The sequence below is a fragment of the Sebastes umbrosus genome, chromosome 4 (genome assembly GCF_015220745.1).
Source record: "Sebastes umbrosus isolate fSebUmb1 chromosome 4, fSebUmb1.pri, whole genome shotgun sequence".
Classification (NCBI taxonomy): domain Eukaryota; kingdom Metazoa; phylum Chordata; class Actinopteri; order Perciformes; family Sebastidae; genus Sebastes; species Sebastes umbrosus.
In genome coordinates this window covers 12,737,483-12,764,580 of record NC_051272.1, presented here as the reverse complement: position 1 = coordinate 12,764,580, position 27,098 = coordinate 12,737,483, and the positions used below count along the sequence as shown (strand labels likewise).

The 27,098-nt window shown below is 43.1% G+C and overlaps 1 protein-coding gene across 2 annotated transcripts in view; it reads left to right on the top strand.

The window, feature by feature from the left end:
• Positions 1-26,595, top strand: part of lamb1a (laminin, beta 1a) — a 28,947-nt gene extending 2,352 nt beyond the window's left edge. Inside the window, exons 2-34 of one of the 2 annotated variants that reach the window (XM_037768125.1) lie at positions 1,021-1,235; positions 2,748-2,886; positions 3,130-3,203; positions 3,836-4,024; positions 4,193-4,256; positions 4,383-4,585; positions 5,277-5,397; positions 6,287-6,475; positions 6,883-7,059; positions 7,850-7,962; positions 8,812-8,891; positions 9,313-9,448; positions 10,243-10,401; positions 10,910-11,037; positions 11,540-11,660; positions 12,587-12,788; positions 14,484-14,627; positions 14,978-15,209; positions 15,292-15,455; positions 17,256-17,480; positions 17,611-17,828; positions 18,090-18,186; positions 19,278-19,647; positions 19,916-20,100; positions 20,266-20,507; positions 22,262-22,471; positions 22,589-22,733; positions 23,399-23,606; positions 24,334-24,475; positions 24,645-24,821; positions 24,945-25,104; positions 25,488-25,635; positions 25,708-26,595. In XM_037768125.1, coding sequence (XP_037624053.1) covers positions 1,021-1,235; positions 2,748-2,886; positions 3,130-3,203; positions 3,836-4,024; positions 4,193-4,256; positions 4,383-4,585; positions 5,277-5,397; positions 6,287-6,475; positions 6,883-7,059; positions 7,850-7,962; positions 8,812-8,891; positions 9,313-9,448; positions 10,243-10,401; positions 10,910-11,037; positions 11,540-11,660; positions 12,587-12,788; positions 14,484-14,627; positions 14,978-15,209; positions 15,292-15,455; positions 17,256-17,480; positions 17,611-17,828; positions 18,090-18,186; positions 19,278-19,647; positions 19,916-20,100; positions 20,266-20,507; positions 22,262-22,471; positions 22,589-22,733; positions 23,399-23,606; positions 24,334-24,475; positions 24,645-24,821; positions 24,945-25,104; positions 25,488-25,627 — 5,369 coding nt within the window. In that variant the 3' untranslated portion in view covers positions 25,628-25,635; positions 25,708-26,595. Of the gene's footprint in view, positions 1-1,020; positions 1,236-2,747; positions 2,887-3,129; positions 3,204-3,835; positions 4,025-4,192; positions 4,257-4,382; positions 4,586-5,276; positions 5,398-6,286; positions 6,476-6,882; positions 7,060-7,849; positions 7,963-8,811; positions 8,892-9,312; positions 9,449-10,242; positions 10,402-10,909; positions 11,038-11,539; positions 11,661-12,586; positions 12,789-14,483; positions 14,628-14,977; positions 15,210-15,291; positions 15,456-17,255; positions 17,481-17,610; positions 17,829-18,089; positions 18,187-19,277; positions 19,648-19,915; positions 20,101-20,265; positions 20,508-22,261; positions 22,472-22,588; positions 22,734-23,398; positions 23,607-24,333; positions 24,476-24,644; positions 24,822-24,944; positions 25,105-25,487 lie in introns of both variants that reach the window. The other variant, XM_037768124.1, reaches the window with a different exon arrangement.
• Positions 26,596-27,098: the final 503 nt, after the last annotated feature.

The window sequence follows — 27,098 nt, the reverse complement described above, 5'->3', positions numbered from 1 at the left end:
CTGATCAAACGGTCAAACTAGGCAGCGCTGATCAAATATGAATCAATATTCTGTTACTGTAATGCCTATTTCTCGCCTCAAATGTTCTCAGAAACATCTTCAGTAAAATCTGTTCTGTCCGACAGTCCAAAGATATTCACTTTGCTGTGGTAGTTAATGTAGTATTTAATATCATATTTCATATTATATTTAACGGTAGTTCATATAATATTTAAGATAATAAGTAATGATATTCAAATCATAGTATAAAATGCTTTTGTTTGTCAGTCTGATGAAACTGCAGCTTCATGTTTGTAACATCTGACTGGAGATCAGTTGTGTGTCTGTAATAATGTTTAGTTGTGTGGTTAAATGTTTTCTGTTAAACAGGCTTTTAATAAAATCATCAATTAAAAAACATCAAACAGAAAATCTGTAACAAGCTGCGAACTTTGATTTAAAAATTACTTTTTGACTTCATTCAAGTCAATTAAATTTTATTTGTATAGCCCAAAATCACAAATTTGCCTCAGGTGGCTTTACGACCTGTAGAGGATACGACACCCTCTGTGCTTTACAGTGCGACCCTCATTGATTATCAGTGATTATTTTTCTGCCAATCAACTGATCACTTTATCAGCTTGATGTGTCATCTCTGATGTAAACAGTTTGACTTTTGAAAGCTTTTGTTTTGTCCATCATTAAATCTTAAACTCAGAATAAATTTCAAATCAGAGGGAAGAACTTAACACTGTTCTTCGTTGGTGTCATTACGGGGCTTTAGTTTTATCTAACGTCTGATCTCAGATCATCTCTGAGTGTTTCGTAGGCGACGCTAAAAATGATCGCTGAAAAAAAATTACAGAGTTTACAAATTTAGTCTTCAACAAAATCATAATGAACCAAAATGCTTTCTACACTTCTCAACGATGGGGTCCACGCTGTCTGCCCGGCCCGGTGTGGGAGGCCCGTACCTGGCGCCCTATGAGTGGTTTTATCAAGCTGTTTAGAGAGTTTCACAATAAGAATCTCTGCTCTCAGCCCTGCAGGTGTGTACCTGCGCTCAGGAAGGCGGGGCCTCGGTGGGAGTGGCCCAGTATGATGTCAGCCTCCCGGAGTTCGGTGACGTCTGCACAGAGGGCAGCTGTTACCCGGCAACAGGAGACCTTCTGATTGGCCGAGCCCACCAGCTATCGTCCACCTCCACGTGCGGACGGAAACGACCCGAACCGTTCTGCATCGTCAGCCACCTGCAGGTAAACAACACGTGAACAACACGACATACAGGTAAACAACACCTGAACAACACGACATACAGGTAAACAACACCTGAACAACAGGACAGTAAAGATTGTCAGAATCAGAGACATAAACTAGTCTAAGAGACAAGAATATCAACGTTTTTCTTTCACTGACTGATCTTAAAGTTGATAAGATAATAGGTACCGATATTTGTGTTATTGTTATTCTAAAATATAGTTGGAAGGTTTTTGTTCATTGAGAAGAGAAATAGGTCTCCTTCATCACTAGCAGTATAGCCTTTGGAGGTTAAATGTTTGATTTTATACTTTTCATGCACACATTTTCACTACAAATTGGTGCTTTTTGCAACAAATCGTACCATTTAAAAAAAAGTTCTGCCGCTCATCACTGCTCAATCCAGACACCAGTGAAACAAGTTCAGTCAAAACCAGACCAGCACCCGTGGGAGAACCAGAACCAAACACTGCTGAGATCAGTCTGTCGATTAGGAAATGAGCTGCACCGAGAACAACTGGTAAGACGCTGGAGAGATTATATATCTGGTCTGGTCTGGTCTGGTCTGGTAACGCCTCTGGTCCCCCACGAAGAGCTGGAAAACGTTGCTGGGAGAGAGGGATGTATGGAATTCCCCGCTAAGCCTGCTGCCCCCAAGACCCGGATAAGAGGAAGAGATTGGATGGATGGATGGGAGGAAGGAAGATGTTTTTCTTTAAGAATAACATCTTCCTTCTTCTTTTCTTCAACACACACATACAGACACTTTGTTGTTTGAGCGTGTGCAGTGTTTCTGTTTCACTCTGATTGGACGCTCAGTGTGTTTAGTTAAAGTCTGTCTGCAGCGTTTCCTGTATAAAATGACCTCCCTAAAAGGAAACACTGAGCTCTGACAGCACACAGATGTTTGTCCAGATGTTTCAACTTCAAAGATCAAACCGAAAGAGAGAGTAAACTGAGCGTGCTCAGTGTGAAGCTGTCTCTAAAACATGCTCACATTTATTTTTTACATTGTTTGCTGATCATGACGCAGCAATCTGACGGTCCTCATTTATTAAATCAGTCAACAATCAGTCACAGATCAGTCATCAATCAATCACAGATCAGTCATCAATCAATCGAAGATCAGTCATCAATCAATCACAGAATCACCGACTCAACGTTTCTTCTTATCTCCACTAACTGAGACACCAGGAATCTGAGGTATTCACCTCATTATTATTAACCCTTTACTACCCCGTCTGTTTCTGTCTCACTCTCTCTCTCTGTCTGTCTGTCTGTCTGTCTGTCCCTCTCTCTGTCTCTCTGTCCCTCTCTCTGTCTCACTCTCTCTGTCTCACTCTCTCTGTCTGTCTGTCTGTCTGTCTCTCTGTCTGTCTCTCTGTCTGTCTGTCTGTATGTCTGGCCCTCTCTCTGTCTGTCTGTCTGTATGTCTGTCCCTCTCTCTGTCTTTCTGTCTGTCTGTTACTTTCTCTGTCTCACTCTCTCTGTCTGTTTGTCTCATGAACCAGGAGGAGAAGAAGTGTTTCATCTGCGACTCGGCGACGCCGTACGACAAGCTGACCAATAAGACGAGCGGTCATCGCATCGAGAACGTCGTCACCACGTTCGCTCCGAACAGACTGAAGACCTGGTGGCAGTCTGAGAACGGTGAGAACACACACAGGTCAGAGGTGAAACTCTGAGTTAGTTAACACCTGATCAGTACCATTATAATACCATTACACCACCAAATATGTCTACCGCCGGGACTGCTGCTGTGAAAACAGACTGTATACATTGATGTAGAGGATGTTATTGATCAGTGTACTAATGTCCTACTGTGTAAACAAACTGTCAGTAGATTATTGATTATCTATTGTGTTAACTGTCTGTTGGTGGTGCTGTCTGCAGGTCTGGAGAACGTCACCATCCAGCTCAACCTGGAGGCAGAGTTTCACTTCACACATCTCATCATGACCTTCAAGGTGAGTTCTACACAGATACACACAGCAGGGGATTCTGGGTAATCACAGGCTGACACAGGAACCAACCTGCACCCGTTTAAAGGGGGATTCAAATATCACACAACATCCAGTCGCCCTCAGCTCAGAATAAAACTTCTGCTTGTCCTTCTTCTTTATAACACTGTGACTCTGAACACAGACGGCTGTCACTTTGTTAGAGCAGCTCCACTCACATGTTTATTGCTCATAATGTGTAATCTCTGTTAAATAGTAAAAGTCTGTATGAAGCTGAGACACGTAGGATTAATGAATCGCTCATGATGTGACTGCTCACACTGATAATATTGTAGATTATATGTTGACATTTGTGAGTGAGCATGATGTCGGTGCAGATGTTAGCACTGTCGCCTCACAGCAAGAGGGTCGAAGGATCGAATCTGGCTTGGGGTCTATTGTGTCTAGTGTGGGTTTATTCCGGGTGCTCCGGCTTCCTCCCATGGTCTAAAGACATGCAGGTTAGCGTGGGTTTACCCCAGGTGCTCCGGCTTCCTCCCACGGTCTAAAGACATGCAGGTTAGCGTGGGTTTACTCCAGGTGTTAGAAAGTGAGTTTTTTAAAGTATGTTTTCTAACATCAACGCTCTCCGTCCTCAGACGTTTCGACCTGCTGCCATGGTGATCGAGCGTTCATCTGACTTCGGGAAGACATGGGAGGTTTATCGTTACTTTGCCTACGACTGTGAGTCCTCATTCCCATCTGTTTCCCCGGGTCCAATGCAGAAGGTTGATGATGTCATCTGTGACTCACGTTACTCCGACATCGAGCCGTCCACTGAAGGAGAGGTACGGTGGTATTCTGAGGGTTCACTCACTGATAGCTGGTCTGATAACCACGGAGTTAAAGAGGAAATGATGTCATAATGAGATAGACGTCACTGTGATGTCATCTTTTCAACTGTTCAGCTGTTAATGAGCGTCGGATCATGTGGTGAAATGTCCGTTTTTTTCCAGGTGATTTTCAGAGTTCTGGACCCGGTGTTCAAGATCGATGATCCCTACAGCCCCGGAATCCAGAGTATGTCTCCTAACACCAGACAAAAACTATTGATCAGTTATTATCTATCATTTACCTGTTGTCTATCTGTCGGGGTTATTGATCAGTTATTATATATTATTTACCCGTTATCGATCTTTTGTTCAGACATGTTGAAGATCACCAACCTACGGGTGAAGTTCACCAGACTGCACACGCTCGGAGACAACCTGCTGGACTCTCGTATGGAGATCACAGAGAAGTATTATTACGCCATCTTCGACATGGTGGTCCGAGGAAACTGCTTCTGCTACGGACACGCCTCCAAATGCGCCCCGGTCCAGGGAGCTGGCCAGACCAGTGAGGGCATGGTGAGTCTTGAAGTGGGCATTGTGAGTACTGAAGGGAGTATGGTGAGTCTTGGAAGGGGGCGTTGTGAGTCCTGAAGGGAGCAGGGTGAGTCCCGAAGTGGGGATTGCGAGTTCTGTAGGGGGTAGGGGGCAGGGTGAGTCCTGAAGGGAGCAGGGTGAGTCCTGAAGGGGGCAAGATGAGTCCTGAAGGGGGCAGGGTGGGTCCTGAATGGAAAAACGGTCAGTCCTGAAGGGGGCAGGTTGAGTCCTGAAGGGGGCAGGTTGAGTCCTGTAGGGGTCAGCGTGGGTTTACTCTGGGTTCTCTGGTTTCCTCCCACAGTCTAAAAGACATGCAGGTTAATTGTTGACTCTAAATGTCCCATAGGTGTGAATGCGAGTGTGAATGGTTGTCTGTCTCTATGTGTCAGCCCTGTGATAGTCTGGTGACCTGTCCAGAGTTTACCCCGCCGTCACCCAATGTCAGCTGGGATCGGCTCCAGCCCCCCCCACTACGCCGAACAGAAGATCCATACAGATAATGGATGGATGGATTATAATATCAACTCACTATTATATCAGTTGTGTTCTGTGGTGTCTGTAGCCAGATGTATTCAAGAGTTTCTGTTTATGTAGGTTCACAGTCGCTGCATGTGAATATTGATTGATTATTGATTATTGATCAGATGTGACTGTGTGTGTATTGTGTCTTCAGGTTCACGGTCACTGCATGTGTAACCACAACACTAAAGGTCTGAACTGTGAAAAGTGTCAGGATTTCTACCACGACCTGCCGTGGAGACCAGCTGAGGGACGCAACACCAACGCCTGCAAAAGTGAGTCCATACTGGTCTATACAGGTCTCTGCTGGTCACTACTGGTTTCTTCTGGTATTTACCACTGACTGCTGGTCTCTGCTGTATCTACCTGTGTCTACTGGTTTCTTCCAGATTTTACTGCTGACTGATGGTCTCTGCTGGTATCTACTGGTTTCTACTGGTCTTTACCACTGACTGCTGGTATCTACTAGTTTCTTCTGGTCTTTACCACTGACTGCTGGTCTCTGCTGGTATCTACTGGTTTCTTCTGGTATTTACCACTGACTGCTGGTCTCTGCTATATCTACTGGTTTCTTCTGGTCTTTACCACTGATTGCTGTTCTCTGCTGTATCTACTGGTTTCTTCTGGTCTTTACCATTGACTGATGGTCTCTGCTGGTATCTACTGGTTTCTTCTGGTCTTTACCATTGACTGATGGTCTCTGCTGTATCTACTGGTTTCTTCTGGTCTTTACCACTGACTGCTGGTCTCTGCTGGTATCTACTGGTTTCTGCTGATCTCTACTCTCTAGTCTCTACTGGGGGACAACCAGTACAAACCCAGTCCCTACTGGTTTCTGTTGGGCTGGGACTATTTCATAATGTTTGACAGCAGTACTAAACTGATACCTGAGGTCCTGTTTGTGTTTCTGAACTGATCCTGAAACCAGTGGAGAATAAAACAGCTCAGACGTCTGCTGGTTGAAATCCGAACTGACTTCAGAGTCAAATTCTGCTTCAGGCTCTCTTTATATAAATTAATAATCAATCTGATCAATAATCAATCATCATGACCTCCGTCTGAAACAGCTGCTGCAAATGAAACAGGAATTTAACTTGAGGTCTGTCGACAGGAATCTCTGACTGAATCTCATCTCTTCTTCTTCTTCTTCTGTGGTGTCTGCAGAGTGTAACTGTAACCAGCACTCAGACTCGTGTCACTTCGACATGGCCGTGTTCATGGCGTCAGGAAACATCAGCGGAGGAGTCTGTGACGACTGTCAGCACAACACGGACGGATACAACTGTGAGCAGTGTAAACCGTTTTACTTTCAACATCCAGAGAGAGACGTCCGAGACCCCAACATCTGCCAGCGTGAGTCCACACCGATCTGTGTTTGACAGCAGGGTCAACTAAATGTATCTGTGAGCTGTTTTTAAATACTAACTTCACACTAAATACACTCACTTCAGTCCCTTTATTACAACATCTGTTGATCCTTATTACAGCAGAAGTTATTGAGCTGTAATTCTGTCCTTTACATCCCAAAAAATCTGTAAAACATCCATGGAATACTCCCCTGAATTACAAGGCAAATAAACACTACAATAGTAGTACTAGTAGTTCTGACTTGACTATAGTGACTTTTTAGAACCTGAAGTTTCAGTTTAAACCTGTTTCTTGTCTGCAGTTGATCCAGATGAACGAATCCATCTTTATTAAACCTCTGCAGTGAAGTCTTCATCCTCACAATGTACTTCGTCCTGTGTGTGTTTCCGTAGCTTGTAACTGCGACCCTCTGGGCTCTCAGAATGGAGGAATATGTGACCGGATGACTGATGGTCGAACTGGTCTGATAGCCGGTCAGTGTCGCTGTAAAGTCAACGTGGAGGGAGAACGCTGCGAGCGCTGCAAATCGGCGCATTACAATCTGAGCGACGAGGCTGACGGCTGCACGGGTACGACACAATACACAACACCTGCATGGGAATACACTCAACACCTGCATGGAAATACACTCAACACCTGCATGGAAATACAAGCAACACCTGCACAGAAATACACTCAACACCTGCATGGGAATACACTCAACACTTCCATGGAAATACACGCAACACCTGCACAGAAATACACTCAACACCTGCATGGAAATACATGCAACACCTGCACAGAAATACACTCAACACCTGCACAGAAATACACTCAACACCTGCACGGAAATACACTCAACACCTCCATGGAAATACACTCAACACCTGCACAGAAATACACTCAACACCTGCATGGAAATACATGCAACACCTGCACAGAAATACACTCAACACCTGCATGGGAATACACTCAACACCTGCACGTAAATACACTCAACACCCGCACGGAAATACACTCAACACCCACACAGAAATACACACAACACCCACACAGAAATACACACAACACCCGCACGGAAATACACTCAACACCCACACAGAAATACACACAACACCTGCACGGAAATACACTCTAAACTTGCTAGGAAATACACACAACACCTGCACAGGAGCAAGATATTACACACCTGCAGATACAAACAGACAGACAATCACACACACACACACAGATACACTCACACAGCACCTGCATGACAGGAAGCATAACACAGTTCCAAACACAGGAGAAGATAATATGGATAAATATACTTTTACATCACAGCATTGGTCAGCAGTACTGTATAGTATTGTTATTGTGTGTATTATTACTGTGTTTCAGCATGTACCTGCAGCCCTGTGGGAACACTTCCTGGAGGAAATCCCTGCGACAGTGATACAGGAAGCTGCTTCTGTAAACGTCTGGTGACCGGACGAGACTGTGACCAGTGTGTGGTGAGAACATTACTGTTCATTACATTACCGTGAGACCACCAGTTCAACCACCAGTTCAACCACCAGTTCAACCAGCAGTTCAACCAGCAGTTCAACCAGCAGTCCTGAATCTTGAACTGGTCAGACTGGACTGCTTCTATAAAGACTTAGTGGTTCAGTCTAATTCAGAGTAATGATGTGCGTGCTGTTCTCTACCTGACAACTGAGCTGCTGATAACATGAACACAATACATAATATTGTAATATCTTATATCTCACAGGGGAGTTTCCCTTTACATTATCATATGTAAAGTCTCATGTCTGTGTGTATATATATATATGTATATAATATTAAGATAATAAGATATATAATAATCATTATAAGTCCTAAGTGTATATATAAGATTACAGAAACGGAGATTCTGTTTTACAAGAAGTTTTACAAGTCAGATTAGAAAGACGACAGGAAATACTGAGTTTACAAGTGTGTGTGTGTGTGTGTCTCTGCGTGTGTCTGCGTGTGCCTGCGTGCGTGCTTGTTTGTGTGGGGAGGAGATGAAAGCCTGAATGACTTCCTCTCAAAGCTTTAAATCAAGTTTTACAACCAGAAACGAGCAGGGAGGTTTCTAACATCTGCTCAATGTGTGTGTGTGTGTGTCTGTGTGTCTGTGTTTGTCTGTCTGTGTGTGTGTGTGTGTGTGTGTGTGTGTGTGTGTGTGTGTGTGTGTGTGTGTGTGTGTGTTTGTGTGTTTGTGTGCGTGTGTGCGTGTGTGCGTGTGTGTGCGTGTGTGTGTGTGTGTGTGTGTGTGTGTGTGTGTGTGTGTCTGTGTGTGCGTGTGCGCGTGCGCGTGTGTGTGTGTGTGATTTCAGTCTGAACACTGGGGTCTGAGTAATGACATGGACGGCTGCAGATCATGTGATTGTGACCTCGGAGGAGCCATCAACAACCAGTGAGTTCACATCCAAATCCCTGCTAACTGCTAACTGCTAACTGTTAACCGCCAGCTGGGTGGATTTACGGTCCGATCCGATCCGGTCCGGTCTGCTGAGTTTGTATTTTCTGTTTTGTTTAAATTCCAAATAGTTTTAGATTATTTTCTTTTTGTCTTTCCTGGATTTTAAGAGTACATTTTTATATTATTCAAAAGTCTAAAGGTAGCCTACACGTACTAGGAATTAATCCGATGCAGTTGGAGTCTCTGTCTATCATCGTTCTCAGTTGTTTTCTTCCTGATGTTCTTACTGCCTGTCATCCTTTGCTTTATTTTCTTCAGTTTTCCCGACACGTTTCCTTCCTGTTATTTGCTCTTTTCTTTTCTTTTCTTCTTCATTTGTCCGTTGTGACGTTTTCCACTTCCTGTCTTCCTGCAGGTGTGATCAGGTGAGTGGTCAGTGCGTCTGCAGAGATCACATGTTCGGTCGACGTTGCGATCAGGTCGAGTCTGGATTCTACTTCATTGGCCTGGATCACTACACCTACGAGGCCGAGGACGCCAAGTTTGGACCTGTGAGTCATCTTTTTTAACCTTTGCCCACTGATCACCTGGAAGATGTCACTCATCACCTGACGAAACTCTCCTTTATCTTTTTAACTTAAAAAAATTTTTGTCAGTATTTAAGGGCATTTTTAAAATTCTCATTAAATTTCATGTGGTATTACACGGGGTTCAATATTTGTTCCACTCCTATTTTCATAGCCAAATTATATTATTCATCACCATCGTGTCACCATTTCTACGTTGATGACACCCACTTGTACATGTATGTAATAATCATTAACCCCAACAGTCTAAATCATTTCAAAAACTGATTGTTTGTGAATTTGAACTGGACTTAAAACTGAAAGCTCAATCTGAGTCAAGTTTGATCACAACTTAAAACACACTGACTGTGTCAGTAAGACTCCCTCTGCTATTTACACTATACATGACTGATATTTATTTGCCGTATATCTTTATCTTTATGCTGATGATACTGTCTTTATTTTTTTATCTTTATTAGCTCCACCACAAACAAACCAGGTTGCTGCTGACTACCTCCAGACATCTTTTATTATTTAAAACCTTTGTTTTTCACTCCAAAAAGACAAAATGAGCTCGGAGCTTAGAAAGTAGTTTTGTCTTACTGTGATTATTTATAATATTTTCAGTTTTTTCTCTTCCTGATGAAAGTTGGTTTCGTACTTTTCCTCAATGATTGTTGTTAAATTATGAGAATTATAAAAACAAAAGACTTCAGAATCACAATGAGCTGGTCAAACGTCATTTCATCCCTTTTCATGTCTTCATCTCGTCCCTTTAGGGAGTGACGGTAGTCCCGAGGCCCCGCCCTCTGGACCGCAGTCCCACCTGGACAGGTATTGGCCTGGTCAATGTCCCAGAGGGGGCCTTCCTGGAGTTCTCTGTGGACAACATCCCCCACTCCATGGAGTACGACATCCTCGTCCGCTACGAACCTCAGGTAGGATGCTGTCAGCAAGGTGTAGCCCCGCCCACCAGCAGAACCCAAACCATATAATTGGACACTGGCGTCACTCTCAGATTGAGAAATTTGTGTCGTTTGATCAGACCTGTTGATGGACATAATGAGCAGACATGTTAAAACATCTGTCCAGTACTAGAAACTGGAGTCGGATCAGGATCAACCGTGACAGGTTATCAGTCCTCTCAGATCAGCAGCACATAGATCAGATACAAAGTCTGGATCGCTTCTCACCCAGTCACTTCTAATAATTATCAAAAGAAATTAACAAAGAAAGATACAAAACAATACATGTGTGGTTAAAGTTAAAAGTCAAGTCAAACTTTATTTACGTAAAACAACCGTTGTGCTAAACATGTACATAATAAAATGAATACAAAGCAAGCGTCAATAAGAGCAGAGTAAAAACAATCATGTGCACAAAATAAAAGTGTTGCAGCACAAGTCTTAAAAGTTTGAACCTGTGATGTGTTTGTTGGTCCTGCAGCTGCCTGACCAATGGGAGGAGGTTCTGATGACAGTGATGAGACCTGGACCAATCACAGCAGACAGTCGCTGTGTCAACACCGTGCCCGACGACGACCACCAGATGATCTCACTCCATCCCGGCTCACGGTAACATTCAGCAACCAGCTCGGGTTCCTAAAAATACATTTATGTACACTTTAAAAGGAAAATGATGGCACCTGCATAACATCAACATCACAAGGAAACATTTGAATAAGCTAATCTTACATATTCTAACGTATCTGGTAAATGTTAGCCGTCAACATATTGAATCAGAAAGAACTCGCAGCTTGAGCCGGATAAAATGATTGGACGGTTTATTACATCCCAGTGACAGCCACAGATAACAGATTTTGTCTTTCGTTTGTCAGAGCGTTTGATTTATTGATTGCTGTCAGGATGTAAAGAGAATTTCTACAAATGTAACAGAACTGTTTTTGAAGAGGATTATCAACCTCAGCTTTGAGTTAGTTGCCTGTATTACTGGTCTTGTTTTTATGTGCAGCACTTCTTTAGTAATGAATTGATTGTATTACTACTTACTGCGTCATAAAAGCAGATTACAGGAGTTTAAACCAACCTGTGTGCTGTTTCATGTCTGTCCCCTCAGGTATGTGGCTTTTCCCAGACCGGTTTGTTTTGAATCTGGTCTGAACTACACAATCCGCCTCAGTCTGCCACTGTACTCGGCCCTCAGTGACGTCCAGTCTCCATATACACTCATTGACTCGGTGAGGAAACTCTAATGTGATCTTCAAACACACTGAGATTATTTTCTTGACCACAATTATGTCTTTAAATGTCTTGTTTTGTCCAAAACCCAAAGAGAAGAGCTGGAACCAGCCAATTATTTTATATTTTGCTTGAAAAATGACTGAATTGATTAATTGGTTAGTAAAATTAAGATTAATTTTCTACCAATCAACTAATCGATTAATCTATGTATTGTTATATTTCTGTTTAATACACTGTATAAAGCAAACAACATGTTCACATGACATTCAGTAGTTCAGTCGCCAGCTCAGGTGGATTATTACGGAAAGGTAAAATGAAGGTGATGTTTGCTGTCTGGGCTCTGAACTCGGCACTCTGAGCTCAGCACAGCAACAGAGTGTGAAGAAGAGGCTGCTGTCTGCTGGACACAGACGGGTTGATGGAGAGGCTGCAGTCTGCTGGACACAGACGGGTTGATGAAGAGGCTGCAGTCTGCTTGACACAGACGGGTTGATGAAGAGGCTGCAGTCTGCTTGACACAGACGGGTTGATGAAGAGGCTGCTGTCTGCTGGACACAGACGAGTTGATGAAGAGGCTGCTGTGTGCTGGACACAGACGGGTTGATGAAGAGGCTGCTGTGTGCTGGACACAGACGGGTTGAAGAAGAGGCTCCTGTGTGCTGGACAGCCCATCTCTCCTCTCTCTATAAAGACACCTGTAGACAGGGAGCTTTCAGACAGTCTCATGGCCTTTTTCACCCTCAGATCGTGTTAATGCCTCATAAGAATCTGAACATAAAGACACCTGTAGACAGAGAGCTTTCAGACAGTCTCATGGCCTTCTTTCCCCTCAGATCGTGTTAATGCCTCATAAGAATCTGAACATAAAGACACCTGTAGACAGGGAGCTTTCAGTCAGTCTCATGGCCTTTTTCACCCTCAGATCGTGTTAATGCCTCACTGTAAGAACCTGGAGATCTTCACAGCCTCAGAAGGAGGAGACACCAATGGGAACAGTGGCTGGGAGACTTTTCAGCGGTACCGTTGTCTGGAGAACAGCCAGAGCGTCATAAAGTCGCCGATGACCGACATCTGCAGAAACTTCATCTTCAGCATCTCAGCCATGTTGCACCAGGGACCTAAAGGTACACCAGTCCACCTTAAATCTGATGACCCCAACTTAATAATATCACACTGTCTATCTAAGGTTTGTTTGTGTAGTGAACACAAAATTAACATATCATTATTATTATTATTATTTCCATATCCAGCAGCTACAACAACATGATCGTTCATCAGGAGTCTTTGTGTTTTGTTACCTGATGAATGTCAGTCCGATCATCTCTCTCGTTTAGCTCTGTTTTTTTGTCTCCACCACCTCCTGAGGGGAAATATCTCTCACTTCACCTGCTAAATATGGAGTCATATCAGTCTCAATATTAATGAATGCACACAGGATTCGCATGTATTTTGTGATTTGTATATAAATGACTCTCTCCACAAAAATATTTTTCAATGCACAAAAAAATAGTTATCGTTGTATATAAATGTTCAAAACATCTATATATAAAGAAATAAGGTTCACAAATATATTTCTGATGCACACACAAATATTTTTTTTTTTTTTAAAGGAATCTCGTTTCAAATAAATGTAATAGAAATTCACAAATATGTTTATTTAAAAGTATTTACAATATTTATCAAAAACATATTTGGATGTTGTTACATTTATATACAAACTGTTGAACCTGCATTTACAAACTGCTGTCATGTGTGAACTTCACCGTGTTCATTTGTTTGTGGGTTTTTTGAGACTCCCGGATGTCGCCCGATCCACAAATGCATTTTTTTTTCATCAGATGTCTCCCTCCTCTTCACCCAATCCCACGAGGGTGTGATTTGCGTCATGCACAGGGTGAAACTAGTTTGACTGCTAGCTTTGGGGAGGTGGTCCAAACATTTGACTTGTGGATCCATCTAAGTGTTAAAACAATCAAGAGTTCTTTAATGAATGAGGTTGATTTTCTGAGCTTTCACACCGCGAATAAAGGCACTGCACTAGCTATAAAAATACACATTATAGCTGCTTTTAGGAGGCATTCCAGGTTCAGTTTCATGTTGTCTGTTTTTAAACTGAACCACAAGGTTTCAAACTCTGACCTACTCAAGTGCTCTTGGGCAACACATTGAGCCTCATGTAAGAACCGATTCACAGGAACAGATTCATTTTTAGTGATTTCAGAGAATTTGTACCATTCATCAGTTTTCTCGTATTTCTCTGAGGTATGAACCAAATTGGGGGTTTGTTTAATTTGACTCATTAATTAATTCAGGAGAAGAAGATGAAAATGATACTGAATGTCTCTGCCGTTCAACTCTGACCTTTCAACTCTGACCTTTGACCTCCTGTGGAACGACAACAGAAAGGAGGAATTCCCCTCAGGGTTTAATTAAACTAGCTCTGAGTCTCACACACAGGATCAGATTAGCGGATTCAGATGGAAATTTTCATCACATCACTAGTCTGCTCACTCCTCCCTTTCCAAGTCCGCGGTAATGCTACGTTACCGCAGTTTCACAAGCATGTCGGAGAACTACGGTGACGTGACAAATATGTATATATTTGTTTTAATTAATGTTTCCGTATTGTAGATCCTCGACAACAAGACTTGACTGGTATCTTATTATCCACATTCCTCAAACGTCTTCAGACCTTCTGGCTCATAAATCTGTCATCATCACTCGCTCAAACAGGATCTGTGGAGGATGCATTGTTTTCTTGTAGTGTTGAACCTTGTCGGTTTTCTAACGCATCTCCCGTGTTGGACTCCATTTCCCAGAATGCCAGTGTGATCCTCAGGGGTCCCTCAGCACAGTGTGTGATACCAGCGGCGGTCAGTGTCAGTGTCGCCCCAACGTGGTTGGCAGAAACTGTGACAGATGTGCTCCGGCCACATTTCAGTTCGGACCCAACGGCTGCAGAGGTGAGAACCCTGATCATGTGATTTATAATCAATACATATTGATAATGATCATCAATATATACTTGAATATATTATATATGACTTACAATAATGTACTTTATATGTGTTTTTGTGATTTTCAGCGAAACGCTGTGTGTGAAAAAATACTTCAAATTGTTGTCACTATGTGACTGTAGATCCAGATGTTTGTATGAGGACCAAGCAAAGGTTTAGGCAAAATAATGATAATGATATAACAATGTGTTGTATAATGTGCCTGGTCCCCTGATGATACCTCTTAATTTTCAGGTTTCCCTACAGCCATGAACATACAATCTATACAAACTGTATTTCTGTGTTTTTGTTTGCAGCATGTGCGTGCGACCCTCAGGGTTCACAGAGTTCGTTCTGCGATCAGCTGACCGGTCAGTGTGTTTGTGTTTTGGGAGCGTACGGTCGGCAGTGTGATCGCTGTCTGCCTGGTCACTGGGGCTTCCCCGCCTGCCGACCCTGCTCCTGCAACGGACACGCCGACGACTGCGAGCCCAGCACCGGACGCTGCATCAACTGCAGGGACCACAGCACCGGACACACCTGTGACAGGTGAGTTATGGTATGGTATGGGACTTTTTGCAGAGGTCTGAGCACAGGCATCCCTCATCACTCCTCTCTCACCTCTGTTCAGGTGTCTGGATGGTTACTATGGCAACCCAGTGTTAGGATCAGGTGACCATTGTCGTCCCTGCATGTGTCCCGACGGCGTCGGCAGCCTGCGGCAGTTCGCAGGAAGTTGTCACCGCGGTGACAACTCCCAGCAGGCCATATGTGTCTGCAACACGGGATACAGAGGTAAAAACTTTATAAACACTGATGGAAAATCTTTATTAACACTGAGTTCTATACTGAGACAAAACTTTATTAACACTGAGTTCTATACTGCAAAAACATTATTAATATTGAGGTAAAACTTTATTAACACTTGGCCCAACACAGTGGTAAAAACTTTATTAATATTGAGGTAAAACTTTATTAACACTTGGCACGACACAGTGATAAAAACATTTGTAATATTGAGATAAAACTTTATTAACACTTGGCTCGACATAGTGGTAAAAACTTTATCTATACTGAGGCAGATAAAGAAGTAAAAATATTAACATCGGTGTTGGTGTAAGTGGTAAAGTGATGCATTTAAAACATTTTAACCCTTTTTAATTCAACCTTTTCATCAGTTTTATTTGCTGATGAAAGAGTTTTTCAGTTTTAAAGCAAAAACAGGATAAAAAAACAGCAGATGTGACAATAAAACAGAATAATTACAGTTTTAATATTAATTAATGTTCTGGATGTTCTGGTTCTCAGCAAGAGTCAAAGAGCAGCTGCCTTGCAGAAACACACAGGGGTTTAATTAAAGAGAAGCTTTGTGATTTAGTGTGATGTAAACAGAGGCTGAGAGCAGGAATGTGATGTGACTCTGTTATTACAGCAGGAAATGAAATGTTCAGGATGAAATCAGCTGCTGCTGACAGATGCATGCATCACAAACTCTGCCTTTTTGTTTCCACTTCGAACTTCCAACAGTCTGGAAAATATTTTACTGACACAGTTTATTACTATACTTATCTTTAGAAAACTGCAGCGCTTTTTATTTAGTTATTTATTTTTCCTTTCCTTCTTGGTATCGTTATGTTATGTGTCTGTACATGTATGTATAATAAAAAAAAAAAAAGGAAAACTGCAGCATGACAACACTGGTTTCTGATCGGTTGTGATGTTTAAAGGTGCTCTATTCGATATACAGAGCATTAATATATCATTAACAACTATTGTCTATGTAAAGATATAGAGGAGTAATGTCTACCTGAGCAGAGAATGAAGTCTCTCTCTGTGTGTGTTGGAATCAGACCTTCTCTGTGCATGTTAGTGCATGTGATCGTGCTCCACTGTCTAGCTCATGGCTGCCGCTCTGCACTGCTCTCATACGGCGGCTACAGCTGATAACGACGTCCCGACTGACGGCATAGCGCCCACCCTTCGGTCCCCCCCCCCAGTTTAACACTGTTAGCTCTGTCAGCACTGTTAGCTCTGTTAGCACCGCAGGTTTAAACATTGTCAACAGGTTAAGGTGTGTGAGGTGTTGTATGGGAGTAAGAGTTGAAGCACCAAAAGCAAGTTTGGTGTCAGTTGAAGTTGAAACTGAAATTGAAATTGAAAGTTTAGTTTCACACTTAAACCCTGTAAAATTAAAGCATCACTTTGTATGTAAATACTGACAGCAGATGAACTGTCAGCTGAAGGGTAAGAGGTCAAAGCAGCTGAGATTTAGTCTAAGCTGTTGAAATGTCAGTTGAAGAGTTAATTGAAGTGTAAACTCTATCAGTTGAAGTGTAAGGGATGTAAAGCAGTTAAAATTTCAGTTGAAGTTGAAGTGCTCGTGATAGTTGAAGCATCAGTTGTACAACAGGCACGCTTTACAGTACATTTGCAGTTAAACTGATGAATGAGCTACAGATATAAATACTGTAGAAATTGAAACAATGAAAACATTCAACCTGTCAGCTGATGAAAATAGAAATTCAAACTGACTTTTACTTTCATAGATAATGTTACGTTTTGTATGATGTCTGTAAACCCGTCTCCTTTCTGCAGGTGCTCGCTGTGACGAGTGCTCATCTGGTTACTATGGAAACCCTGGTGAGGTTGGGGGGCAGTGTCAGCCCTGTCAGTGCAACAACAACATCGACATGTTGGACCCGGAGTCCTGTGACGCCCGAACGGGCGAGTGTCTGCTTTGCCTTTACCACAGCGAGGGTGCCGCCTGCCAGAGCTGCAAGCCGGGTTACTATGGCAACGCCCTGCTGCAGGACTGTAGGAGTGAGTACACTGGGTTTACTGGGTTACCATGGCAACGCCCTGCTGCAGGACAAAGTCTTGACTGGAATCAAGATTAAACTCTTGAGTGATATCTTGATAAACCCTGATGAGGTCTGGTTTCTGTCCACAGAATGCGTTTGTAACCAGCTGGGCAGCGATCCCTCCAGCTGTCCATCATCCGGTGACTGTCACTGCGACCTCAGCAGCGGTCAGTGTAGCTGCCTCCCCAATGTGATTGGTCAACACTGCGACCGCTGTGAACCCGACACCTGGAACTTGGCGAGCGGCCGCGGCTGTCAGACCTGTGACTGCGACTCCAAACATTCGTATGGGACGTCCTGCAACGAGGTGAGCAGCAGACTGTCGTGTGAAACTCAGATCTTTAGTGGAAAACATCATAAAGTCAGAAGGAAATTCTCTAAATTCATTAAAGGTCATACCAACATACCAACATAGTGAGTCCAACTTTGTTCCGCTGTTAAGTCCCCATGTCTTCATTTATTGAACTTTCTCCTGATTTTAGGTAATTAAAACAAATTCTAGCTTTAGAGAAATCCGTTTATTGTTTTTGCTGGACTTCTGAATGTGAACAGTCAGTTTGGTCCACAGGTCAGCGGTCAGTGTTCCTGTCAGCCTGGTTTCGGAGGAGGAACATGCGGAGAGTGTAGAGAGCTGTTCTGGGGAGACCCAGAGGTCAAATGTCACGGTACGTTCACTGTCTATATGTTGGCTACATTAAAGCAGAGATGTGATGTTCAGGTGTGAAACGAAGGACAACAGAGAGAACATGAACAGAGTCGTTGCCCCACTGCATCGTGGGAACATTCCTGCTCCCAGCATCCTCTGCTGTGATCTGCTGTGACTCGTATATCAAGTCCAGATGTTCCCTGAGGCCCGGAGGTCCCGTCGCCACGGAGACGGGACCAGAGATCTGTTTGAACCTCCATATAATCCCGAAATCCACAAAGAGGCTTTGTTAGTGTGAAGCAGGGCTAAAGGTCCGAAACTGAGACGGGTCAACATGTCTGTCTGTCCATCTCTCTGTCTGTCTCTCTGTCTCTCTGTCTCTCTGTCTGTCTCTCTGTCTATATCTCTGTCTCTCTGTCTCTCTGTCTCTCTCTCTGTCTCTCTCTCTGTCTCTCTGTCTGTCTGTCTGTCTCTCTCTCTGTCTCTCTGTCTGTCTGTCTGGTTCAGGTTTGTTGTTTCTGCAGCTTGAAGGAGCTCCAGATGTGTTAAATACAAACCAGATGTTTGTTAACACACACACACATGAAACTCAGACAGCTGATCTGAGGCATGTACTACAAAGCTGGATTTGCAGTTAGCGAGGTAACTTCAGGTTTAACCCTTCAGGGTCTTTAGTCCTACTACGGTGGATCAGTTCTGACCGGGGTAGATCACCATGGTAACTTATGCTGAACACATTCATTTCCTGATGGAGCTGGGGAAATCATGTAAAGCATCGCCATGTCAACCACATGTTACAGATCGCTTCCCTCACGACAGTTGATGTTCAGCAGATGATATAAAATTTGTTTATCTTTTGAATGTGTACGAAAGTCAGAGATGTGCTGTCATAAAGTCCTGTGTCTCACAGTCTGACTGAATCCAGACTGAGATCCTCCTCTTCAGGCCTGCAGGTCCTGGTAGTCCAGGGTTCACTTAAACTGAACCGGACAGAAGGTCAGGCCTCAGGTTCAGAGTTGTTCACAGCTGGTTAAACCACAGCAAACAGCTGGAACATGATAAACTGTGATGTACGGTGAACTTCTAACCCTCGATGTGTTTGTGTCTCAGCGTGCGACTGCGACTCCCGCGGTATCTCACAGCAGCAGTGTAACAAAGCCAGCGGTCACTGCGTCTGTGTGGACGGTGTTTCCGGCCCACGCTGCGACATCTGCGCCCGCGGGTTCTCTGGGACCTTCCCCGACTGCACCCGCTGCCACCAGTGCTTCGCTGATTGGGACGACGTCATCGGCCAGCTGACCAATCAGACGCACCGCCTCGTCAACAAGGTCAACGCCATCAAAGCCAGCGGAGTCAGCGGACCGTACAGGAAGTCCATCGAAAGCATGGAGAAGAGCGTCACCGACATCCAGGTCATCCTGAACCAGAACCCAGCCTCACAACCACTGACCGAGATCCAGGAGCTGCTGCAACAGGCCAGGTGAGATTACCTTTAATCTGGAGTTTGAACCTGCTGCAACAGGCCAGGTGAGATTACCTTTAACCTGGAGTTTGAACCTGCTGCAACAGGCCAAGTGAGATTATATTTAATCTGAAATCTAAACCTGTTGAAACAAACCAGGTGAGATTAACTTTAATCTGGAGTTTTATTGTGCTGCAACCGGCCAGGTGAGATTAACTTTAATCTGGAGATTAAAGCAGTTCATATTAATGTAAACCATGACCACTGACCTATGTGATCCACTCAGTGACCTGATGGGGGCCTTGAGCCAGAGGTTGAACCACACCGAACAGACTCTGGTCCAGGTGGAGGACGAGGACTCTGCTGCAGAAACTAAACTGGACTCTGTGACGCCGGACGCCCAGAAACTGGAGCGGACGGTTAAGGAGCTGCTGGATCAGGTCGAGTTCATCAAGAATTCTGACATCAGAGGTGAGAAGGGTTAAAGGTCAAAGGGTGGGGGGGTATCAGGTCATTTACTGTGTATTTCTCTCTTATGGTATCACGTCATTTATAAAATCTTCACTAGAATCTAAATAAAGTTTTCTTCACTGCGGATCTCTCTTCATCTGAGTTGTACTTCCTGTGTGTTGCCAGGAGCGACGGACAGCATCACTAAGTTCTTCCTGCAGTCTCAGGCGGCTGAAGTTCAAGCTAACGCCTCCACCGTGGACCCCGGCAGCGCCGTGGAAACCTCCAGCACTCTACGGCAACTCACAGAGGACAAAGTGAACCGAACCAGAGAGGAGTACCTGAGGAGATCCATTGAGCATGCTCAGAGACTGGACGAGCTGGCAGGAGAGCTGCAGACTCTGGACCTCTCAGAGATCAGCCACAAGGTGGGAGACCAGAATCACTTCCTGTTCAGGGTTTGTCGTGTTTATATCAGTTAGTTTAGTTAGAAGGTTCCATCAGGACGAGAGTCAGAAACCGCCTACAGAGCACAGTCAAAGTCTGCTCCAAAATTATTGGACTTCCTGTACACACAGCCACAATGATAATAATAATAATATTAATATTATCATTGTGGCTGTGTGTACAACATTAATATTTTATTACAACAATGTACTAGTGTTTAACATCTCATACGATTCTACCCACAGGGGGAGCTACAGTAACAATATAACATGATACATCTACATTTCTTTGGTCTTTAATAAGATGAGACTTTGTGTGCAGCTTCTCTATGAGCATGTGCACCACATACTGAAGCACGGCACCAATAACTCCACCTTGTGGCCATTAATAAAACACCAGCCTATCTCTTGAACGCTTTATTCAGTTCCCACCGAGTGTGGGTGGTATCTTCAGACGTGAATCACCAACACTTCTTACTGGGACACTTTCAGACGCTGGGCCGGGGAGCAGCAGCAGCGATTCTAGTGTAATAAGTTATTACATTATGAGAAAATTATGACTTTATAAACTAAGCAAAAAAAGTGGACATATGAGAACCTCTACAGAGATGAAATTATGTGTGGAACAATTATTTCACATGCTGAGAATCACCAGTATATTAAATTCAGCATCATCTCTGTAAAGGTTCTCATTGGTTCAGGTCACTGGATATCTTGTAGTCTCACATCCAAGAAGCTTCATCAATATATGGAATATGGAAAATGTGACCAAACAGTTAAATCATCTACTCCACTTGTGTCATGTAAAACTAAAGGGTTCTTCTGCTTTAAGAGACAAGGAGAGTATTCTTTTTTTAAATTATTACATTATGTGTTTGTTTATTTTAATTTATTACATTGTTCATTTTTTTTTGCTAAGTTTATAATGTAATAATGTTCTCATAATGTAATAAGTTATTACATTATGAACAAAACTGTTATTACGGTATGCGCTTATGGTTTTCTTACATTATGTGCAGTTATTACATTCTGAGTTGATCCAGTTCCCAGACCAGTTTACTCTGGATATAAACACAATCACTATTTAGACAGAAAAAGATCCAAACTGCATCCAAACATTTGCAGTATTTAATATTTTAAAGTTTTTATCACATGACACAAAGTGATATAAAACTTTTTGTTTTAGATATTAACAAGCAAAATGTTTCATTAACTTTCTTCTTTTTTATCACATACACTTTATTTCCTCCCATTGAACATAAAACCTTCTTCACGACTGTTGACTTCTTCTGATTGGATGAACATAAAACACCAGTTTGAAGAAAACTTCAGAGAAATAAAGATTTATTATGTGGAGTTTGGAGACAAAGTCATTTATCTGCTGTGATTGTTTTCTTCTGTTTTAGGTGTCGTGTTAGTTCACTTCCATGTGTATAACACAATATATAACACACCTAAATACATTTAACTAACTAAAATATACATAAACTCCACTTTTTTAAAGAAAACTGCTGCAGTACTGTTTCCACAGATTTTCTTAACTTTGCTTAACAGAACTGGACTAAGTGCATTATTTTGGATACATACACATAGTTTATTATACTTGAGGAGTATAAATGTCAGTATACAGATGAGTTCAGTGTAAATCTGAATATTATGTTATTATAATTTTTATTAGATTTTATTTGAGTTCAATAAATAGATCTTTATTTTCTGGTCTGTCCTGGTTCTTCCAGACCTGCGGCAGTCCAGCATCGGGTCAGGACTCGTGCTTGTCCTCTCCCTGTGGAGGTCTGGGCTGTGTGGACTCTGAGGGCCGGACCAAGTGTGGAGGTGAAGGATGTGACAGCGTGGTGACGATGGCCGACAGCATCTGGAGGAAGGCCAGCGACTCTGAACAGGAAATCATCAGCGCCATGGAGGAAGTGGAGAAACTCTCCAAGATGGTGAGTCTTGACGGGTCCTGGTCTGTGCTGGTTCTGATGGATCATGGTCTGTGCTGGTTCTGACGGGTCCTGGTCTGTGCTGGTTCTGACGGGTCCTGGTCTGTGTTTTGTGTGCAGGTGTCGGAGGCCAAGCTGAAAGCAGACGAGGCGAAGCTGAGTGCTCATGACGTCCTGATGAAGACCAACAGAACCAAACAGAAAGTCCAGCAGAGCAACGAGGAGCTGAGAGGTCTCATCAGACAGATCAGAGACTTCCTCACACGTAAGTCTCTCATCTTTAACACGACTAAACACGAGGACCTCAGGTAGCTCAGGTGTTCACAGTAAGAAGAAACACTTCAGATTCATTCTGGTTTATTAGAATTGTGATGTTTCTATCAGTACCTGTAGACTACAGGTGAACACGGCGGCATTGACAAGATCTAAACAGAATAGTGATGATCTAAAAATCATCTAAACCTAAACCGTGCACTATAACTAAAGCTGGGAACACTCCAAGCCGACGTCAGAGAACTAGCGGCGTTGAAAGCCGACAAGTTGCACTCGAACACACCTCAAAGACGACAGCCAACGGCCAGTTAGCACGAACGTTCTGAGAGGAAATAACTCTCCACGCCAGCAGGCGTATCCCTGTGGTACTCCAGTGGAGGATTTACAGAACCTCCTATCAGATAGTTAATAAAAACCTAAAGCAGCCACTGGTGGCTGACCCAGTGATCAGGATGTTCACTTCAAATCAAGTGCTCTGCATCAACAGCTGCAGTGAGATCTAAAAGCAATAAAAACAGATGTTTGTCCACCGTCAACTTCTAAAAGGAGATTATGAGGAGTCCTGAGAAGATGCTGCGTTTAAGTTATCAATGAGTTATTTCAGATGGACTCATGTCTCAAGGACAGTGTGGATCAGACAGTTTGTTGTTGTTTCAGAGGACGCTTCCGACCTGGAGAGCATCGAGCTGGTGGCTAACGAGGTTCTAGCCATGCAGATGCCAACCACGCCGGCCCAGCTGCAGAACCTGACCGATGAGATCCGACAGAAGGTGGGAGAACTGGGAAACGTGGAGAGCATCCTGCAGCAGAGCGCCGATGACATCCAGAGAGCCGAAAACCTGCTGGACCAGGCCCGCCGGGCCAGGTGAGTCCGACCTGGTCATCCAGGATGCAGAGACACTTGTTTTTTTTTATTGAATTTATTGAATTAGGACAGTGCACATTAATGAAAATATCAGCAATACGCATCAATATAAATATGCCGGAATTAGCACAATAGCTAAATTTCATCCGTAGTCTTAAAGCAGGTATTTACAAAAACATAAAACAAATTTTACAATGACAGGACACCTCACAGGACAGTCCATGAGACAGCACACAGAAAAGCTCACTAACAGTTTTACATACAAAATGGAAACATTAGTTATGTTTGAGGGTTTTTTAAAGGTTGAGTAGTGGTCACAGTCCCTGATACATGCTGGTAATTTGTTCCAGGAATGTATGCCTCTAACAGACATCACCATCTGACTAAATTTAGTTCTACGCCACGGTACATTACATTCTCCCCTAGTTTGTGCTCTGTTTTTTTATCGTATTATTGTGTTTCTTTGGGATTAAATCATTTAATGGTGGGGGAACTTTAAAAACAAGACAAACATCTGTGAAAGTTTGGTAACTGTCAATGTTTAAAATGTCATACTTACTTATGATATTGCAGTAATGGAAACGAAAAGGTCTTCTTGAAGACAGACATTATGTCTGCTTTAGTCAGCGAGGGGAACTCAAAGACTTTGACGAGGTTTAACACATTTTATTCTTTCTTTCAAATGTCTGTGATACACTGATGAAATGTGACTTCCTGTGTTTGTCAGTGAGGAGGCAGCAGATGTGAAGGACTCTGCAGAGAAGGTGAAGCGAGCTCTGGAAGAAGCTCAGAGAGCTCAGACCGCCGCCAGCAGCGCCATCCAGCAGGCCGCCGCCGACATCCAGAACACCAACCAGCTGCTGTCTTCTGTCAGTACTGACCAATGCTTTAAAACGTTAACTTCACTGACATTGTGTTAAAATAATAATAATAACTTTATTTATAAGCGGTTACAGATAATGGATGAATGGATGTTCACTTAGTAAACTGACGTTAGAAACATGAAGGTAACATGCTGCCGGTCCATGTTGCGTTCAGGTTGAGTCAGAGACGGCTGATGCAGAGTTGAAGCTCACTAACGCCACCCAAAGGCTGCAGAGGCTCGAGCAGGACGTGACGCTGCTGAAAGACAAAGGTCTGAACACCACTGTGAGTACCCAACGGACCAATGAGGACGCAGCGAGCATCAGAAAGATCGCAGAGGAGGTGAAGAAGGTGAGTTCACCTGTCAGACTGTTAATAAGTTAACATTTAATACACCAAGCAGGTCGGTCACAAAGCAGCAGCTTTAATCTTCACCCTGTGTGTGTGTGTGTGTGTGTGTGTGTGTGTGTTTAGGACCTGGACTCGGAGCTGAAGGAGAAGTACACCAAAGTGGATCAGCTGATTGGTCAGAAGGCAGGAGGCGTGGCTGATGCAAAGAAGAGGGCGAAGTCACTGCAGCAGGAAGCCAAAGAGCTGCTGCTGAAGGCCAGCGATAAACTGCAGCTGCTCAAAGGTGACATCACAATGACATCACAATGATATCACACTGACTCCTGATGTAAAACAGATAAAGTCACGAGCAGAGTGGAGACGTTTGAACGCAACAGTCCACCATTGGACTGCTCATTGTTTGTATTTAAGGTTCAAACTATTTGCAGTTATTGTGCCTACATGAAAGTTGGCCCAATAACTGGAAATGATGTCCAAATGCTTCTCAAGGAATATGACCCCAATTGGCCACATGGTGGCGCTGTAATTAACGCCCAAAAAACGTGATTTCGGAAAGGCCATGCTCTTATGTACGATTGACTTGAAATTTGACACACGTGCAGCTCCGTGTGCTCTACAAAAGATTTCCATCTGTAGTGATTACATTTCTGTGGGTTTTTATTTCAGACCTGGAGAAGTCGTACGAAGACAACCAGCGGACTCTGGAGGTGAAGGCGGAGCACCTGGTGGAGCTGGAGGCCGCCGTGAAGGAGCTGCTGCAGGAGATCAGCCACAAGGTCACCATCTACTCCACCTGTCTGTCCTAGGGTCAAAGGTCACATCTACACCTATCTGTTCCAGGGTCAAAGGTCACCATCTACTCCACCTGTCTGATCTAGGGTCAAAGGTCACATTCAGAGGGTCAAAGTGAGCTGAATTAAAGGAACATGACACATATTTTAAGTTGAATTTGTTAAATCTGACCTGTTGACCTTTTGATCTTCTATTTTAACAATCAGAGAAGAAAAAGACCAAAAATAAAAGATTCTACTGTTTGAATGAAACCAAAGATATTCAATGTTTAAAGAGTGAAAACAATAGAAATGTTCTTATAGTTCATCTGTCTGGAGTCTTTTTGTTGTTACATGAACATAGAAATAGGAATACAAAAATTCTATTTCTGTGTACATGAGCTTCATTTCCATTTGTTGTGTGAATACAACAGCAATTTTTTCCAGGAATGTCACTACAGTGACTATAATACTGCAAATCTATAAATATTGCAATATTCATGCGATGTTCATCAGTCGGCCATCGGCTCATCATCATTTGGCTATCGATAGTGACTTACAGATATTCATTTAAATGAAAATCTTCCAGATTGCCACTTTAACTTTCAGCTAATTTACAAATTGGACACAGAGCCTTGTCATTTTTTTAAAAATGTGCAGTCAGCTGAATTCACACACAAAGATAATGGAAGTATTAAAAGACGTTAAGTAGCTAATGAACTATAAAAACAACATTTTCATCTTTTAAGAGTTGTGAAACTCATTAAATCCATTAAAATGTGAGTTTTGAAAATAAGCGGGAAACAGCTGAAGAACCTTTCTTAAATCTTCTTAAATTTTGAGTTTTGGGTTTCTATATCAGTTGAATGTCCTTGTGAATGTTTAAACCATGTGACTGCAACTTTTTTTACTTCCTCATTTTGTTTTTGTATGTTTTTTTCATTTGCAACGCCGAAACTTTGAACCAAAATGATTTTTAATAAAAGTTTGTAGTTAAAATCACAGAGTGCACTGCTCTTTATTTAAAACCAGTTAATATGTCCGTTATGTATCTGTTTATAGTTACTGACCACCCTGAACACATTTACATTGCTCACCTGTTTGTATATCTTTATTTAACAATAAACAAGGGCGGCACGGTGATGCGGTGGTAAGCACTATCGCCTCACAGCAAGATCGTCGCAGGTTCAAACCCGGATTGGGGCCCTTCAGTGTGGAGTTAGTATGTTCTCCCGTGTTAGTGTGGGTTTACTCTGGTTCTCAGGTTTCCTCCCACAGTCCAAAGACGTGCAGGTTAGCATGGGTTTACTCCAGGTTTTCAGGTTTCCTCCCACAGTCCAAAGACGTGCAGGTTAGCGTGGGTTTACTCCAGGTTTTCAGGTTTCCTCCCACAGTCCAAAGACATGCAGGTTAGCGTGGGTTTACTCCAGGTTCTCAGGTTTCCTCCCACATTCCAAAGACGTGCAGGTTAGCGTGGGTTTACTCTGGGTTCTCCAGCTTCCTCCCG